The sequence below is a fragment of the Euphorbia lathyris genome, chromosome 2 (assembly GCF_963576675.1).
Source record: "Euphorbia lathyris chromosome 2, ddEupLath1.1, whole genome shotgun sequence".
NCBI classification, from domain to species: domain Eukaryota; kingdom Viridiplantae; phylum Streptophyta; class Magnoliopsida; order Malpighiales; family Euphorbiaceae; genus Euphorbia; species Euphorbia lathyris.
In genome coordinates this window covers 112944366-112963238 of record NC_088911.1, presented here as the reverse complement: position 1 = coordinate 112963238, position 18873 = coordinate 112944366, and the positions used below count along the sequence as shown (strand labels likewise).

Here is an 18873-nt window from a genome sequence, read left to right as displayed (position 1 = left end):
CATACATGCCCCCTACTATTGGCAACATGAACATGTACCATATAGGCAAAAAAAAATAAAAAAAGTGACTGAAAAGTTGGATAGTAAATATAAAAGGCTAAACAAAAAAAAAAAAAAACCACAAGTTGAGGGGCTGATATGGTATTAAACCTTTAATCTATTATATAAATAGAACCTATCCATGTTCACTTATCCATTCACTCTCCTTCCCTAAAGACTGACTGTTAGTATTCTGATTCTTCCACTTTCTCCTCTTTCTTTTTCCCGAGAAAGTGACAGAAAATTCATCGAAATTCAAGAGCAGAAGTCAATTAGGAATGCAAATTCGCATTTCAGAGATTCATATTCTTCATTGACTCTGCATTAATCATCTTCCTCAAGGTTTCGTTTCTTTCCTTTTCTTAATTAGCTAGCATTATCAGATACGAATTAGTAATTAAAATTAGGAAATGGTGTTTGGCTTTGAAGGAGAGAAGAAGAGAATGTCGCTATCCGTTATGAGAATAGCGGTGATTGGAGGAGGGATTAGCGGTCTAGCTTCAGCATATGTATTAGCAAAAGAAGGAGTCGAGGTTGTTCTCTACGAGAAAGATAATTACCTCGGCGGTCATGCTCAAACAGTCTCTTTTGACGGCCATGATTTAGACCTTGGTTTCATGGTTTTCAACCGTGTAAGTCTCCTTTCTTACTCATTGGTAAATTTTTTCGGAATAAGAAAAAGCATAAATTTATCCTTTTCTATAAAATGGAACTAAAACATTCTTGGATTGGATATGAGCTCTGTGTTTCCATTTTAGGCCACGTAGTGTTTATTTTTTCACTATTTATAGAACCAAACAGAACTTAAAAAGGATTGGAATATGGATATAGTTTTTTTTAGAACATTCATGAATAAAAAATCATGCTTGCAGTTAGAAAAAAACAATAAGTAAGGTATCAAAATATTTTTAATGGAAATAATAATCAAGGTATGATTAGGTAGGTAATCATAGAAATAGTAGAATAATATTTGATTTTAATATAATAAATTTCTTGAATTATTTTGAAGTAAATACTTAATTATGTTTAAATTCAGTAATTCTTGCATCATTTGAGGAATTATATGGAATATGGATGGGCAATATGTAATTTTCTGGTTTTGGCCTTTTTTTTCTTTTTCTCTTGTCATTATTGAACTTTTTCCAATAATTTTATTTTATTTTATTTATTTATTGGTAAAAGAAAAGCGAGTGTACGGTATCTAGAGACTTGTCTTCATAGTTGCCATCCATCCATCCACTATCAATTTTGTATTTTCTTTTTGGCAATAATATTTTGGTGGACTGACGCTATTCATATTTTAATTTTTTTTTTAAATATTCATAACTAATTACTTTAATAAATATACACCATCAAAAAGATTAAATGTGATTAGAATGATAAACCCCTCTTACCAAAAAAAAAAAATGATAAACCCCTCATAATGTCTTTTTATTTCATGTTATATGGGACCGAAATGTGTTTCTGTGACAATAAGTACAAATTGGAACTTTCTTTTCCATTTATGTGAAAGCAATTTGGTGAGCCAATCAAAACCATCCTAAATTTTTCCACAGCCAATTATCTTCAACTTCTTTACAAGTTCTCATCATTTTCAGCTTTTTCCACGTCCTCACCATAAATTTTTTTTTTATATATATGGGGATTTAATTTAAATATCTTAATTTTCATCCAGTTTGTTTTCTAGTGATTTTTTTAAGGAAAATGTTTTATTTTATTTTTACATACTTGGAGAAAGAAATAGTGCTACTTTCAAAATTCAAATTTTTTAAATCTTTCAAATTTTTTTTGTAAAGATTGAAATATCTTGTGATGAAGAATTAAAACTATACTATGCTTAACATAAAATATAAGAAACCATAAAAGAGTAACAATGAAAGTTGATGTGATTTTTTTATATTTGTAAGTAGAGAAAAGTGTATTTTGCATTGTAAAATATTCAATCTTTGTGCTCTTAGTGAAAATAAAGAAGGTTTTACTAAACATAACACATTGATTTACTAATATGTCATATTAACTTGTACTAATTTATATTAAATGGTTGGATTTTACAAATCTGTTATAATGAATGGATTACTTGTAAGTTGCTACCTTAGCAAAATAAATGGTGAGAATTTCTTTTTATGCTATCCATATAAAACACATCGTTTATTAGGTAAATAATTTATTAGTTCCTTACTTTTAACTTATTAGATTAGTTGATCCTTATATTAGCAAAAGTATATTACTATTAGACTATGTGTTTAGTCATTATTTATCTGTAATTATTTTGTTACACATATCTAGCCTAGAATATAGATTCAGTTGTTGACTACAGTGGTTCACTACAGAGTGAACTGTATATTGTATAAATACTTCAATTATTATCAATAACAAACACAGAGAATTATACTCCTTCATGGTATCAGAGCCTCGATGACAAAACGGTCGAGGGTTCGAGTCCTGGCAACCTCATTAATTTGTGGAATTAAAACACATGGCGGGATGGGCCTGTGTTGTGCATGCTACAAGCCCAAGGGGCATTTGCGTGTGGGGGTGTGTCGGAGATTAATATAAGATATATGATTGGGCCTTAACTATCAGCTCGAGCTTTTAGTTCAATCGGTTCCATGACATGGTATCAGAGCCGCCGCTGCGACACCTTCTCTAATCACACGGCCGCCGCCGCCGCCGCCGTCACTAATTCCGGCCATCTTCCGCCTGCCGATATATCACCCAAATCGCAACCCTCTCCTCTTTTCTTCCCGTCGACATAATGAGCACCAACACCGAAAAATCCTCCACCGGTACCCCGCCCAACACCAATTCGACCACAAACAACACAGACTCGAACCCAAATCACCATCCGTCCCTCACCGTCTCCAACATTTCTACCTTCATCAAAATAACCCTAGACATCGAAAATGGACATTATCCTACTTGGGCTGCTCTGTTTAAGCTCCATGCCACAGCATTTCAAGTCCTGGACCATATATTTCCTCCATCTCCCACAGACCCTTCCGCCAACACTCTTCAACAATCCAACCCTAACCTCTGGGCTCGTATTGATGCCGTTGTGCTTCAATGGATCTATAGCACCATCTCCCTCGACCTTCTCCACACCATTATTGAAGCTGATTCCACAGCCGCCAGGGCCTGGAATCGTCTACAGGAAATTTTTTCAGATAACAAGAATTCCCGGGCTCTCTTTCTTCAGCAAGAGTTCTCCAAAACCAAACTTAGTGACTTTTCTGACATCTCAGCCTACTGTCAGCATCTAAAATCCCTGTCTGATCAATTGTCAAATGTGGATTGTCCGGTTACCAATGATCAAATGGTGTTACAGCTCATATCCGGTCTGACTGAGGCTTATGATACTATTGGTACTCAAATTAGACACGGGGATCCACTTCCATCCTTTCAGAGAGCCAGATCCATGCTAATCTTGGAAGAAATAGCCCGTGCCCGCAAGAATCCTACCCCGGCCGAACCAGTTGCATTGACCGTATCATCTGCTGAAGCTACGGCTGCGCCGTCGCACTACTCACCGCGTCCTACGAATTATCGCGGCTCCTCCTCCTACCGCGGTGGCAGACACGGTGGTCGCACCAATCGTGGCAGAGGCGGTCGACACCACTACCGGTCGTCTCAGCCTCTGCATTACAGACCTGCTGCCCTTCCTCCTTGGGGATATACCTACCCATGGGCACCACCGCAACAATGGGCGACTCCTCCATGCCCTTATCCTACCTCAGACAGGCAGCCGTCACAATCTGGTATTTTGGGACCTCGTCCTCACATGCAGCAAGCACACCTTCATATGGAATCACCATCATATGTGCCTACAGACATTGCAAAAGCTATGCACACCATGACACTTGCTCCACCTCCTGATCAATGGCACATGGACACAGGAGCTACTTCACACATGACAGCTGACAAAGGTACACTCACTTCTTATTTCAATTCGAACCTCAATGAAAACATAATTGTTGGTAATGGTCATTGTATGCCTGTTTGTGGATCTGGTAATGCATATCTAGAGTCTAAATGTCATCGTTTAAAGTTAACCAATGTCCTGCATGCACCTCATCTTATCAAAAATCTAATTTCTGTCCGTCAATTTACTAAAGATAACCAAGTTTCTGTGGAATTTGATCCTTTGGGTTTTTCTGCGAAGGATTTACGGACGGGCAATATTATCATGAGATGTAAAAGTTCCGGCGCCCTCTATCCAGTCACCTCTAGCTCCCACAATTCCGCGTCATCTCATTCTGTCTTTACTGCTTTGTCTTCCGCCGTTTGGCACAATAGATTAGGACATCCAGGGCTTCCTATTTTGAACGCCCTGCTCAATAAAAATTTGATTTCATGTAATAAAGTTAAGGATTCTTCTATTTGTTCTTCATGTATTAATGGAAAATAGGTAAAATTACCTTTTCAGTCCTCCAACAATTTTGCTTGTATGCCTTTTGATTTAATTCACAGTGATATTTGGACTTCACCCGTTCTTAGCTCGGGTGGCCATCGATTCTATGTTCTATTTTTAGATTCATACACAAATTTTCTTTGGACTTTTCCGTTAGCCCACAAATCTCAAGTCTATTCCGCCTTTCTAATCTTTAGGTCGTATGTTCGCACTCAATTTGAAAGAGAAATTAAAGTTTTCCAGTGTGACAATGGGGTGAATTCAATAATAATTCCTTTAAACAATTCTGTCAAACAAACGGAATGCAATTTCGGTTCTCTTGTCCGTATACTTCACCTCAAAATGGGAAATCGGAACGCACCATTCGCACCATTAATAATCTGATTAGAACAGTAATGCATCATGCCTCTATCCCTCTTAAATTCTGGCAACATGCTCTCGAATTAGCAACATATCTTCTGAATATATATCCTCACAAAGTTCTAGGATACCAATCACCCACCAAAATTCTATATAAACAGGAACCAACATACTCCCACTTACGTGTCTTCGGATGCCTTTGCTTCCCTTTACTTCCATCCCAAACACGTAATAAACTTGAATCTCGCTCTTCTCCATGTGTTTTCTTAGGATACCCATCTAATCATAGAGGATATAAGTGTCTGGACGTGTCTAAAAATAAGATAATTATATCCCGTCATGTCATCTTTGACGAATCAACTCTTCCGTTTTCAAATGCGCCTACTAATTGCGCGTCTTCCTCACAAACTTCTGCTGCGTCAGACAGTCCCTTCCTCCCTGCTGTCCAATTTCGAACTCCTACTCCTCGTTCCGATTCCGTCAATCCCGAGTCTGTTGCGTCCCCAATTTCTGTTGCGTCTGTATCACAGCCCGCATCACCCGTCACTCCGTCCAGCCCAATCAATTCGTCCGTGTCGTCTCACCTCCAATCCAGTCCCGTCCGCCAGTCCGTGTCGTCCGTTGTCCCGTCAAATTCAGACAACTCGTCCGAGTCGTCTCTCGTCTCGTCCTCAAATAACAGTCCGTCCGCCCCCTCGTCTGCGCGCACAGCGCAAACGCAGTCCGATTCGTTTGCTGTTTCGTCTTCGATTTCCTCCCATAACACCTCACAAACTTCTTCTGATACTTCTATCTCTTCCCCTCAATTACAAGTCATTAGCACTCACAAAATGGCCACGAGAGCTCAGCATGGAATCCACAAACCGCGTCGAATGCTAAATTTATCTGCCTTAACAAAACCTACCATATCTCCGCTTCCGAAAACACCTTCTCATGCATTAAGTGATCCAAACTGGATACAAGCCATGACTGATGAATTTGAGGCTCTTATTGCAAATAAGACGTGGGTACTTGTACCCCGTCCAAAATGTGCTAATATTATTCGTAGTTGGTGGATTTTCAGGCACAAAACAAAGTCAGATGGCTCCTTTGAGAGATATAAAGCAAGACTGGTTGGGAATGGTTCCGGACAGCTGGCAGGGATTGATTGTGGTGAAACGTTTAGCCCTGTGGTTAAACCAGCCACCATTCGTGCTGTTCTCAGCATAGCACTGTCGAAACATTGGAAAATTCGGCAATTAGACGTCAAAAATGCTTTCCTGCATGGTGATCTTACTGAAACCGTCTACATGCATCAGCCACTGGGGTTCCGGGATTACAGGTATCCTGATCATGTTTGTCTGAGACAGAAATCATTATACGGTCTCAAGCAGGCACCTCGGGCCTGGTATCAGCGGTTTGCTAATTTTGTCATTCAAATCGGTTTCTCCAATAGCATCTCTGACAGCTCATTATTTATCTACAAACAAGGCTCTGGCACGGCATATATCCTTCTGTATGTCGATGATATAGTGCTAATCACCTCTTCAGACACACTTCAGGCTTCAGTAATGTCGAAATTGAACTCCGAACTTGCAATGAAAGATTTGGGCCCTTTGAACTATTTTTTGGGCATATCAGTGACTCACTCTCCTGGATCTCTCTTCCTATCTCAGCGAAAATATGCTTCTGAAATAATTGCCAAGGCCGGACTCAGCTCGTGCAACCCGGCCACCACTCCTGTTGACACCAAACAAAAGCTCAGTATCTCCTCTGGTTCTGCTTATCATGACCCCACTGAATACAGAAGATTGGCTGGTGCTCTTCAATATCTCACTCTTACCCGACCCGATATCTCATACGCAGTTCAACAGATATGCCTGTTCATGCACAACCCAAAAACCACACACATGGCTGCTCTTAAACGCATCCTCAGGTATGTTCAGGGCACTCTTGAGTTTGGCCTCACACTTCTAGCATCCTCTCCCGCTCAATTGATTTCCTACACGGATGCCGATTGGGCAGGCTATCCTGACACTCGCCGATCAACATCAGGCTACTGTGTATTCCTCGGGGACAATCTCATCTCTTGGTCCGCCAAACGACAGCCAACACTGTCCTGATCCAGCGCAGAGGCCGAATATCGCGGCGTTGCCAACGTCGTATCAGAAACATGCTGGATACGCAATTTGCTTTTAGAACTTGGCTGTCCGATTCAGAAATCTTCAATAGTGTACTGTGACAATATCAGCGCCGTGTATCTCACAGGCAACCCGGTTCAGCATCACCGCACTAAGCATGTGGAAATGGACATTCACTTTGTCCGAGAACGAGTTGCAAAAGGAGAAGTCCGTGTCCTTCACGTGTCATCTCGCTATCAAATCGCTGACATCTTCACCAAAGGTCTTCCGTCAACACTATTTGAAGATTTTCGCAATAGTCTCAATGTTCGCCCTCCGAACCCTTCGACTACGGGGTGTATTAGACTATGTGTTTAGTCATTATTTATCTGTAATTATTCTGTTACACATATCTAGCCTAGAATATAGGTTCAGTTGTTGACTACAGTGGTTCACTACAGAGTGAACTGTATATTGTATAAATACTTCAATTATTATTAATAACAAACTCAGTGAATTATACTCCTTCAATAACAAGGCTCCAGGATCTTGTTTCCGTAAACAGTTAAGGCCCTCCTAAAACCATTCAAAAATCTGTTAGTCAAAGCTATGGCTAACATTCTTCTTCTTTGACTATTAAATAGCTTTGGCTTAAAGATTCTTAGATAGTTCTGGACGGACTAAACGGTTAATGGACTCAAAGATCTATATAATGTACTATTTGCTAATACGAATACTGACTAGTGTAATAGATAAAAAAAATAAGGAAAAACATCACGTTGCTCTATTTGCAAATTCATAAACCATAAACCAATATTTGAATTGAGATGTATGATGAGAGCACATATATTTCCATGGGGACTGATGGTGTATGGAAATTTTATTCACTATTACCAGCATTTTCTCTGTTGCTTCCCAGTATTCATAGTCTTAAGTTCTGGTTTGGTTAACAGGTAACATATCCAAATATGATGGAGTTTTTTGAAAGTCTGGGAGTAGACATGGAATTGTCTGATATGTCATTCTCAGTCAGCTTAGACAAAGGCAAAGGTTATGAATGGGGTAGTAGATACGGCCTGTCCGGTTTGTTTGCCCAAAAGAGTAACCTTTTAAACCCCCATTTTTGGAAAATGATTAGAGAACTTGTCAAGTTTAAGGATGATGTCCTCAGGTACTGCATTAATATGCTTTGCTAAATTTGAATTTCCTTTCACTTCACATGGAAATTGACTACTTCGTTTTTCTAGTTATCTCGAGTTGCTTGACAAAAATCCAGACATGGATAGGAATGAAACGTTGGGGAATTTTGTTAAGTCCCGAGGCTACTCGGAGTTGTTTCAGAAGGCTTATCTTGTGAGATACTTTGATACTTCTACTCTGTCTTAATGTTTTGGTTCATTCTGTTCTGTATCCGGTTTTTATTGTTATAACTTTAATTACTAGGTTCCAATGTGTGGTTCAATATGGTCTTGCCCTTCAGACAAAGTTATGAGCTTTTCAGCTTTTTCTATACTCTCATTCTGCCGTAATCACCACTTGCTTCAGGTCAAACTTCTTTGCAATTCAGCTTGAATTTTGTTTGATTGATACAATGTTTAACGTCTTCTGTTCGATTCTGTTTGCAGATCTTTGGCCGCCCTCAATGGCTTACTGTCAGATGGAGATCACATTCTTATGTCAACAAGGTGCTTGTTTAGTTACAAGTTTCGTTCTTTATCTTATTCATTAATCTTTTAGATAATAGTTAGCAGAGAATGTGTGAATGGGGATTATATTTCTTGTTAATACGAGAAATGATAATTCAGGTTAGAGACAAGCTGGAGAGTTGGGGATGTCAAATAAGAACTGGCTGTGAGGTACAATCCATTTCAAATGACGACAACGGTAAGCATTATTATGTTCTTTTACCCTCCATTGATGCAGTTTCTTTGGCTTCAGTACTAAAATTGTTCGGTGCTTTAGGTGGTTGGACAGTTTCCGGTGCAGATGGTTCCGAAGAAATATACAGTGGGTGTATAATGGCTGCTCATGCCCCTGATACATTGAAACTATTAGGAGACAAGGCAACCTTTGATGAAAAAAGAGTACTTGGTGCTTTTCAATACATGTATAGGTACCATGTTTTACTCTTCTGCTTACTTAACTGCCAACAAATAGTTTGAAATCTTTGTGCTAACCTCTTGAAATTAGGAACTCATTCTTTGAAGTTGAATTGCAGTGAAATCTTCCTGCACCGTGATAAGAAGTTTATGCCACAAAACTCAGCAGCCTGGAGCGCATGGAATTTCCTGGGAAGTACGGACAATAAAGTATGCCTGACATACTGGCTGAATGTGCTGCAGGTTAGTAACTTGTTCTCTTAATGAAAATGAAAGCTACCTAATATACAGCTTCTTCTGTTTTAATGCTGTGATTCTTGCAGAATCTGGGTGAAACAAGTCTACCATTTCTTGTGACACTCAATCCAGATCATACACCGGATCATACCTTAATGAAGTGGTCAACTGGCCATCCAGTCCCATCTGTAGCTGCATCAAAAGCTTCACTTGAGCTTGAACATATTCAAGGCAGAAGGGGGCTTTGGTTTTGTGGGGCATATCAGGGTAAGTCAATTTCCATGCGAGTGAAACTATTCAACTTCCTATCTGGCAAGTCCTCATGATACATCAGATTATAGGAAGATTTCATATATATAAAATTGGTGCTCTTTAGGAGGAAAGTTTACGCTCTAATTCTTTTATGGACGGATTTTCAAATCGCTTCATAATTGCTAATCCCATGTTTCATGTTTTTTCAGGTTATGGTTTCCATGAAGATGGACTGAAGGTAATGAAGTTATTGTTTCAGTTTCCAAAAGTTTTCGCTGGACTACTGATAAAAATATCCTCTTTCTTCCTCTCATAGTGACAATTTAAGAAGTTGGTGTTTGAAACTCACAAGTGATGTTTACATCTTTTGCAGTCCGGAATGGTTGCAGCTCATAATTTGCTTGGAAAAAGTTATGCTATTCTAAGCAATCCAAAACACGTGGTACCTTCTCTGTTAGAAACTGGGGCGCGCCTTTTTGTTACTAGATTTCTTGGACAATATATCTCTACTGGCAGTGTAATGTGAGTTTACTTATAAAAATAACCACAAACCTTCTCAGATGATTTTGCTTGAACTTTTAATTTGATGTCTCCGAGCTCACATTTCCTTTGTCCGTTTTTAGTTATAGTTTCAATGTTCAGATAGGTTCTTATTGGCACTTCCTTAACAAATTCTTGCTTTGACAGATTATTAGAGGAAGGCGGCACAATTTTTACATTTGAGGGAACAGTTAAGAAGTGTTTTCTGAAAACAATTTTGAGAGTTCACAATCCTCAGTTTTATTGGAAGGTACGAGCTTTCCTAGACTTCATTTTGTTGAGAAGGAATAGATTCGAGAACACATCTTATTATCTGGAAGAAATCTGTTGACATCAGTGACAAGATGAACTTTTTTCACAGATAATGACACAGGCTGACTTAGGACTTGCAGATGCATATATAAATGGTGATTTTTCCTTAATCGACAAAGATGAAGGACTTCTAAACCTTGTTATGGTTAGCTATTGATCCAATTCCTGCGCCAGATTTTCTTTCCTTAACAACATTATTTCAGCTCACTTTAGTAATTTATTGCAGATTCTCATTGCCAATAGAGATGCTAACAAGTCTGTATCAGCATTGAACAAGAAAAAGTAGGCTGCATTTTCTGTCTCTCAGAATATGAACTTAATGCTCCGAATTTTCCAAATCAATCTTACTCTCTATGTGTTGATCTTAGGGGTTGGTGGACACCAATGCTATTCACAGCTAGTATTGCATCAGCAAAGTTTTTCCTTCGCCATGTTTCAAGGCAAAATACTCTTACACAAGCTCGCAGGAACATTTCTCGTCATTATGACTTGGTATGCTATTGTTAAAGTTCAATCCACAGGTTTTGATATCTTCAGAATCTCCGTAAAGGAACTGTATATGAAATTGAAGTAGTTACATTACAGTTTATATTCTGAACTTGTGCACTATTATATATATGAGAGCTAAACCTTTTGGTCCAATTTTGTCTTTGTTTCTAGAGTAATGAACTTTTTGCACTGTTCTTGGATGAATCAATGACATACTCCTCAGCGGTATTTAAGGTCCGAAATCCGACCTTAGTGTATTGTTTTTTTTAAGTAACAACATCATTCATAATGAATGTAATATGTAACATATATATTTGAATTTTGTCCATGTGGTTTAAAGACAGAAGATGAAGACTTGAAAGCTGCACAGATGAGAAAGATTTCACTTCTTATTGAAAAGGTAAACTTTTTCCTTGCCCATTTTGGAAAAGTATAGTCTTCCTGGTATCCTTAATTATTTTCCCGAGTTCTTTGTCCGATTTAGGCTAGAATCAGCAAGGAACATGAAATTCTTGAAATTGGTTGTGGTTGGGGATCCTTAGCTATTGAAGTTGTGAGAAGAACTGGATGTAGATATACTGGCATCACCCTATCTGAAGAGCAGTTAAAATTTGCAGCAATGAGAGTCAAGGAAGCTGGTCTTCAGGTATTAAGTTTGTACATCTTACAAATAAAAAATCACCTAATCGGTACACTCAGGGGGCAGAGGGACGGGGTTGCGGAGGGTTGGACAGAAATTTCTGTTGCTAAATGTATAATTGCAATGCTTAGTCCAAAAAAAATATGTAATTTTTAACATATTTTCGTCCATTTGATCCGCCACTGATTACCCTTCTATATGTTTAACCTTAACCATTTATGATATCAGGATCATATCAGATTTCAACTATGTGACTATCGCCAGTTGCCTAAAAACTACAAATATGATAGAATCATATCCTGGTATGTTTTTCTGCCTTCAAAATCACAAGATTGAAGAAGTGAAAATGACGGCAACATCATACTTGGTGTGTGGCTTTTTCAGTGAAATGATAGAAGCTGTAGGTCACGAATTCATGGAGGAGTTCTTCGGTTGCTGTGAATCGGTGTTGGCCGAAAACGGGCTTATTGTTTTGCAGGTAACCAGAAAAAAAAAGAATAAAGCATAATAACTTCCAAATCCATGTCAATTTATTAGCTTGATTGAAGCTTACTTAAATAAGCATGTTTTGTACCCAGTTCATATCAATACCAGAAGAACGTTATGAGGAATACAGGCAAAGTTCGGACTTTATAAAAGAATATATATTCCCTGGAGGATGTTTGCCAACATTGACAAGGATAACTTCAGCCATGTCTGCTTCCTCAAGATTATGGTATAACCAACCATTTTTCTAATCCTAATCCTTTTTCTTTATCTGTTTCTATATGAAATTAACTGTATTTTCTTGCACAAAAAGTGTGGAACACGTCGAAAATATAGGAATTCATTACTATCAGACACTCAGGCACTGGAGAAAAAACTTCTTGGACAATAAGAGGTAACAACCCTCCTTTTTATTAATTTCTTGTTAGACGCGTTGGGTCAAAACCGACAATGTCTACATGGTATTGGATTGGACGAGGCTATCACATCTAGTTAAGGTGCTAACCTTTTACTTGAATGGTTTACAGCAAAATTCTGGAGCTAGGATTCAATGAGAAGTTCATAAGGACATGGGAGTATTACTTTGATTATTGTTCAGCTGGCTTCAAAACGCATACAATTGGAAATTATCAGGTATTTCTAGGCCTAATTCAATTGCTGTTCAACTCTATTACTTTGATGATTGTTAGGGAATTTTTTGACCCTTCATCCTGGACTATGAACATTACAATAGGCTAATATGAAATCTCAGACTTTGTTGAACTGTAATTTTTATTGTTGAACTAATATGAATATTGCATTTATGCAATACAGGTTGTTCTATCTCGTCCTGGTAATATAGCTGCACTAGCTGATCCGTACAGAGGATTTCCTTCAGCTTTAGCCTGTTGAATTTTCATTCCGAAACTGAAAGGATCTCATTGGAACAAACACTATTCTTTTTATTTATTATCGGTTGTGTTGTTTTTTTACTATGATTTAATCAATTTTATGTAGATTGTTTAATGTAAACTATCACAAAACAAGAAGATGAAAGTTGTGAAATTAAAGATTCAATCTTTACTTGAGAATATGCTATGCTTCTTACTTGTCCATGAAGTTAAAGATTTGTCTAAGAAAATTATCTAGTCACGGATCTTCCAGTGTCTTGACAATTGCCCCAGTTCGAATTACCGTATGCCCTAACCTGCATATTTGACGTAGTTGGATAAACTAACTCTCCATATATCTATTTGAGGACTGATGCACTGGGGTTCACAAAATATGCTAAGTTTTGTTAACGCCTGGTTGGCCGAACCACAATCTTGCTGCATCCTGGGTACACATTTTGCCCCTTTTTGCTGTTCTATTTTGCCTTTTGTTTCCAATCTTAACTTGTATATGATTGTTTTTAGACTTGAACAGAGTATAAATACCAATCTTTCTTTCAATAACTTTTATAATTTGGGAATTTTCCTCTTCAGATCATTAATCATCAATCATTACTGATTTAAAATTAAGGTCTACACGTGTATACAAATCCAATTTTGTATGGAAAAATTTGTCATTTAACATACATCAAGCTTTAAAATATCTTGAATAGTACCAAGAAACGGAGCTGGAACACCTTAGCTATTAGCATTAAGGGTTGTTTGTTTGCCGGTACATTTGAAAAAATAGAAATGCCAATATGCACGAAAGGAAAATAGTTGTACCCCATTGCTTTAACTAATACCTCAAAAGCTTTTACTAGTGCGATTTTGCATGCTCAAAATAACTCGAATCCCAATGTCAGTTTACACTGGAGGCTTATTGGGTGTATGATATAAATGCAACAAAAATGATCATCTCGAGCGGAATTAACAGCCCTACTTGTGGGTTTTGCTAGGCGTATTGGGTGCTACCCTGCTTTGCTCAAAAAAAATATCTTCAACATACATAAAACCAAACAAACTAGAACTAAAGCATTACTAAACTAAATGAGCAATTCCTACAAGTCTAGAGCATCAATTACCTCCACATTACACTCAAAAAAAAAAACAATTTAGAGTAGGAGTTACCAAGTACCAGCAACAGCCAAACTACCAAGTTTCTATTTTCTATTCTGTTATATATCTCACTACTGAATCAACTGTTTTATCTACTATCAAGTTAAAGAAAATAAAAGTACAAATTACTTTCAATTACGAGGCTTTAAATAACTATTGGTTGGCTATACTAATCAAAACTTAGCACTATAACAACAGTCCACTGACAGAAAAAATCTGAGTCTTCACTTGTAACGAAGAATGCATCATAAAGACCATACTACTTATCCTGTTTCTGTAAAATAACTTGCCATATATTAATATATTTCAAGTCATTCCAAAATCTAACTACGCCACTAGAGTATAGACAACTTTTTGGCACTCTTTTAACAATTTGAAATGGCATGACCTACTCTAAATGGATCCAATTATATATATAGCCTAAACAATCATGTCACCACTTCTTGAACCAAGAGACAGCTAACAGCTCAAGTCAACGTACCACAAGATGTTTGCAAGAAAATCGACACCTGGAAACTGGATTGGTTGAGAAACTTATACTTGTAATGCCAAGAATCTGCAAACAACAATTGACAGTTGACATCGCATAGCTGAAAAAATGGCCTTTCTCAGGTTAACTCACAATTCCAATCAAGGAGTCCTCTTCAAATTCCATCTCTTGCTGAACAAACACCCACAATGAACACACCCCCACTATGAAGCTCAGGCCATGAGTGGACACATGACTCCACCTTAGAACTCGAGCATCTCCTCCTGTACAACACAAGGGCAAATACAGGGGGAAAATGATTATGCCATCCTCAAAGTGTCAACTACCAGTCTACCACTACGATTACTGCTACCCAGCTAGGAACTGATCAACCCAAATGACTGATAGCTCCACCACTATCAGCAAAAAACTTCAATTCATCTCTGTATGCCTACTTGTCATACTAGATCAAGCATATCTAAATTTTACAGTCCCTTCACAATCTTATTCCTCACAAGAAGGCCAAAAGTCAATCCTAGTTAAGATGTAATAACAGGATAGTGAACTGCAGTCACATCAGCACAAAAAGTTTAAAAGTGCAAAAAGATTAAACGCACTACAATAGAAAATCAAAGATTCAAAGCAACTAGCAGATAAATTATAATCACGCCAAACTTTAAGCTACACTCATTAAGCAAAGATACTAAAAGCAGAAAGTATCTAGTACGCCATAAACTACTTATTATGATTAGCAAAATAGATAATGCAAACTACTGGGATTTAAGCAATATAACCAGTCCCAAAGTGCATCACTTCCAATTTGAGCCACATCGACCCTGCTTCTGGGCAACAGAATCTCCACAGGACCTCATGAGAAAACAGAACCCGTAAAACAATGATAAGATCCATTGATATCAATCTATGCATGATCACTGTGGTTGGCCTTGCCGGGCTTGAGAACCACCGTATCCACCACCATAACCAACTTGGGCACCATGAGATCCATTTGCTTGAGTGCTGTAATTCCCAGAAGCTTGTGATTGTTCAGATCTCCATCCTGCATTTCCATATCCTTGATTTCCATTTGCATCACCATAGCCACTTCCCATGTAGCCACTGCCACTCCCCTGTAGATCACCTGCACCAACATTATTGTTTGGAGTACCCCCGGATCGCCCTCCAACAGCACCATATCCAGCTGAATTACCATAAGATCCATCATTTCCACCATAACCACTATACCCATAACCTTGATTACCATACCCAGCACTCCCACTAGGAGATTGACCAGTAGGTGTTGAACCAGGACCACCACTACCAGCACCTGCATTTGGTCCACCCCAAGAACCTGTATTTCCATAGCCCATGGAACCATAACCAGAAGGAGCCTGACCACTCCATGAACTTCTGGGGGCACCAGGAGGGCCACTTGTATACCCAGCATTTGCCACATTGGCATTCCCATAAGCAGTACCAGCAGGTCCCCCATAACCAGCACCTGCACCACCATAGCTCCCATAACCACCGTATCCAACACCATTATTAGCAGGAGCATATCCATAGCCAGATGCACTGTAGCCAGATGAACCATAAGGAGGAAATCCACCCCCAGTGCTCTGAGGCTGCATATACCTATTGGAATCCATTCGACTGTCAAATGAATTTGTATTACCCCCAGAAGCACCATAGCCCTGATAACCACCACTGCTGCCACCCATAGAGCGACTCCCACCACCAGGATTAGCATCTTTTGGAAGAGCTCGCTTAACTTCAACTTGCTTACCATTCAAATCATGAAAAGTTTTGTGCAAGACCCTGTCAACCGCATCCTCACTATCAAAGGAAATAAATCCAAATCCGCGAGGTCGTTGAGTGTTCTGGTCATACATTATAACTACATCAGTAACATGGCCAAAAGTTTCAAAATACTGACGGAATCCATCATCAGTCAGATTAGGAGGCAACCCTCCAACAAAAATCTTCTTGGTCCTGATATTTCCACCACCACCACCGCCGCCGCCGCCAGTGTTTCTACCAGGGTTCAAGCTCCCAGCTCTGGAATTTGTTTGCTGCTCCTCTCTTGACAAGGCCTTCTTGGCCTCAACCTAAACAAGCAAAGCAGGTAAGGACAAAAAAATAACTCAAAATGGAGACAGAAACCATAGCAAAGTCATGAAATGATCACTAAAACAAGCAACTCTTTGCATGCCACCATAGTATCCAGAAAATATTTATGTGAGGAACAAGAATTAACAAGAAGAAAGAGGATATGTCATATAAGTTTACTGCACAGAGTAACTACTAACTCCAACAATTAGACAAATTCATTTCCTCAAGTATTAAACCTTGAACATTTTGGGGGTCTCAATGTCAAGCTGATGCTTTGTCCATGCGTTCCTCAATCTGGTAAAGATCTATTGGACAGGAAAAAAAAAATGCAAGGTACATATGTACGCATATGACGGGCACATAATTTCGAAACAAATTATTTTATCCGGCATCAAAGAGACCAGATTATACCACAAATTTATGAAGATCAATTAAATAGGACAAGCAATTGATATGGACAAACTGCAAAGTTAAGTGAATAGATACCCATGAAAACAAGTGCACATAGTTCATAGTAACAACTCTAACCAGCATTCACTAAATATTCATTTAAATGCAAACCACACTCAGGGAAAGATTGAAGACATTGCGGGGTAAATTATACATGTCCATGTCTTATCCATGGCCTCCTTTCAAATAATTAAATTAGCTAAATCCCTGGCTATAAAATTAAATTAAAAAGCATCTAAAACAAGTAAAGAAGGAATAAGGGGAAAAAGGGCAATGCAATACGCTAGGAATGATTTTTAATCCAGTCCTACCATACCATTCATAATGTTTAAACATTCTAGAAACTAGTAACATTTTTAGCCCTCAATAGCTGAATAGAGAAATACCATGAGAACATAAACCCCAAGAATTCTTGTTTAATGCACTTAAATAACACCGAACAAACAGACAGAAGAAATCAAGACTTGTGATATAATGGAACTGATTCACTAATGCCAACAATACAGCATCCAGAAACACAAAACAACAAATCAAAATCTGAACCACACTAATAAATGACTGAATCCCAAATTGTCAAGGAATTAACATCAATTCAGAAACCCAGAGAGCAGAAAGCCCATAGGCACTTAAGCTGACAAGAAATGATCCAATGAGAGCCAGTACAATACAATAACGAAAAATCCCTAAATCACGATTAACAACACCATAAATCACCCGCACATAATAAAATGAACTCCAAAAGCTATACACATATGGAGACAGCAGTGAGAACTAACTAAATCACTATCTAATCCCAATAAGTCAAGAGTAAGATACCAAAATCCCAATAACCCCAAACGTCATTAACAATAGAAACAAGGTGAACTATACTTGGAATAACAAGAAGGAGAAGAAGAAAACTAACAGAAAGAAAGAGTAGAAAACCAAATTAAGAACCAGAAGAACACAAAGTAGTCAACAACTAATACATATAACCCAAAGAAATTCAAACAGAGAAACATCAATTCACAAAAGCCTAGTAAAACAACGAAAACGAAAATTGTATCTCACCGTTCTTCCATCGATAGTATGCTTATCTTGAAGAACCCTATCGAGAATAGGAGGATCTGCAAAAACAACGAAGCCAAAACCTCTGGGTCTTCCAGTGGTTTTGTCTCTCATTACAACTGCCTGCAAAACGTCGCCATATTGACCAAAATAGTCCTTGAGCTTCTCCTCGGTCGTCTCCCATGAAATCCCACCAATAAAGAGCTTCCCCTGATCTGAATCCATAAAATTTTATATTTATCTGTATAGGTTATTCCCCTTCGCAGCTTCAAACACAGTTTCCTGCTTGAAAATGGGGAGTTTACTGGCTCGGGGTTTAAAAGGGGTTTGGTGTTGGGGATTTTGGCGGAGAGGGAAGTTTTTCCTCCAAGGGTTTGATATTGGGGGCGACAAAAGAGAGAAGGAGCAGAGAGAGAGAGAGAGTGTGTGTGTTTATGGTTAAAGCAGACGGAATATGAGAGATAATGTACGGAGTATGCCAATTGGACGGACTAGATTCTTCCAGATTTATATGAACGGCAGAGATGGTATGTGGTGGGGTTTAGGTGGTAGAAACAGCCTAGTTAATAGTTATATGCCACCGGGGTCCATAACAATGTAAAAAAACAGTAAGAAAAGTTAACTTCCCTATTTTGGAAAACTAATTTTGGGCAATGTTGGGAATAAAATCACTTCAAAAATAAATTCTATTCAAATTTATATTATTTACAATGTTATTAAATTAGCTTATTTTTATTGTTTTTTTCTTTTTAATCAGTTTCCATATACTTTTTCAGATCTCTCTATCTGTCTGGATTGTATTTGTTCTCA

The 18873-nt window shown here is 38.3% G+C and overlaps 2 protein-coding genes across 3 annotated transcripts; one reads left to right on the top strand and one right to left on the bottom strand.

Moving 5' to 3' along the window:
* Positions 1-208: 208 nt before the first annotated feature.
* Positions 209-13031, top strand: LOC136219507 (uncharacterized). Its single transcript, XM_066006928.1, has 25 exons — positions 209-381; positions 469-671; positions 7860-8077; positions 8154-8259; positions 8350-8451; positions 8532-8591; positions 8712-8790; positions 8869-9019; positions 9125-9248; positions 9329-9509; positions 9704-9732; positions 9868-10016; positions 10182-10284; positions 10396-10491; positions 10573-10628; positions 10715-10838; positions 11007-11069; positions 11176-11235; positions 11320-11481; positions 11704-11777; positions 11860-11953; positions 12054-12190; positions 12275-12355; positions 12489-12594; positions 12775-13031. The coding sequence occupies exons 2-25, from the start codon at positions 483-485 to the stop codon at positions 12850-12852; spliced, it is 2622 nt and encodes an 873-aa protein (XP_065863000.1). The 5' UTR covers positions 209-381; positions 469-482; the 3' UTR covers positions 12853-13031.
* A 1226-nt stretch (positions 13032-14257) lies between these two features.
* On the bottom strand, positions 14258-18488 carry LOC136219506 (heterogeneous nuclear ribonucleoprotein 1). 2 transcript variants are annotated; one of them, XR_010684182.1, is made up of 3 exons: positions 18067-18488; positions 15252-16562; positions 14258-14741 (listed from the first exon to the last, which is right to left on the bottom strand). XR_010684182.1 is itself a non-coding variant. In XM_066006927.1 (2 exons), the coding sequence occupies exons 1-2, from the start codon at positions 18286-18288 to the stop codon at positions 15387-15389; spliced, it is 1398 nt and encodes a 465-aa protein (XP_065862999.1). In that variant the 5' UTR covers positions 18289-18488; the 3' UTR covers positions 15094-15386. The 2 variants fall into 2 exon arrangements, 1 of the variants encoding a protein (XP_065862999.1); XM_066006927.1 differs by lacking the exon at positions 14258-14741 and having other exon boundaries at positions 15094-16562.
* Between the last annotated feature and the right edge of the window lie 385 nt (positions 18489-18873).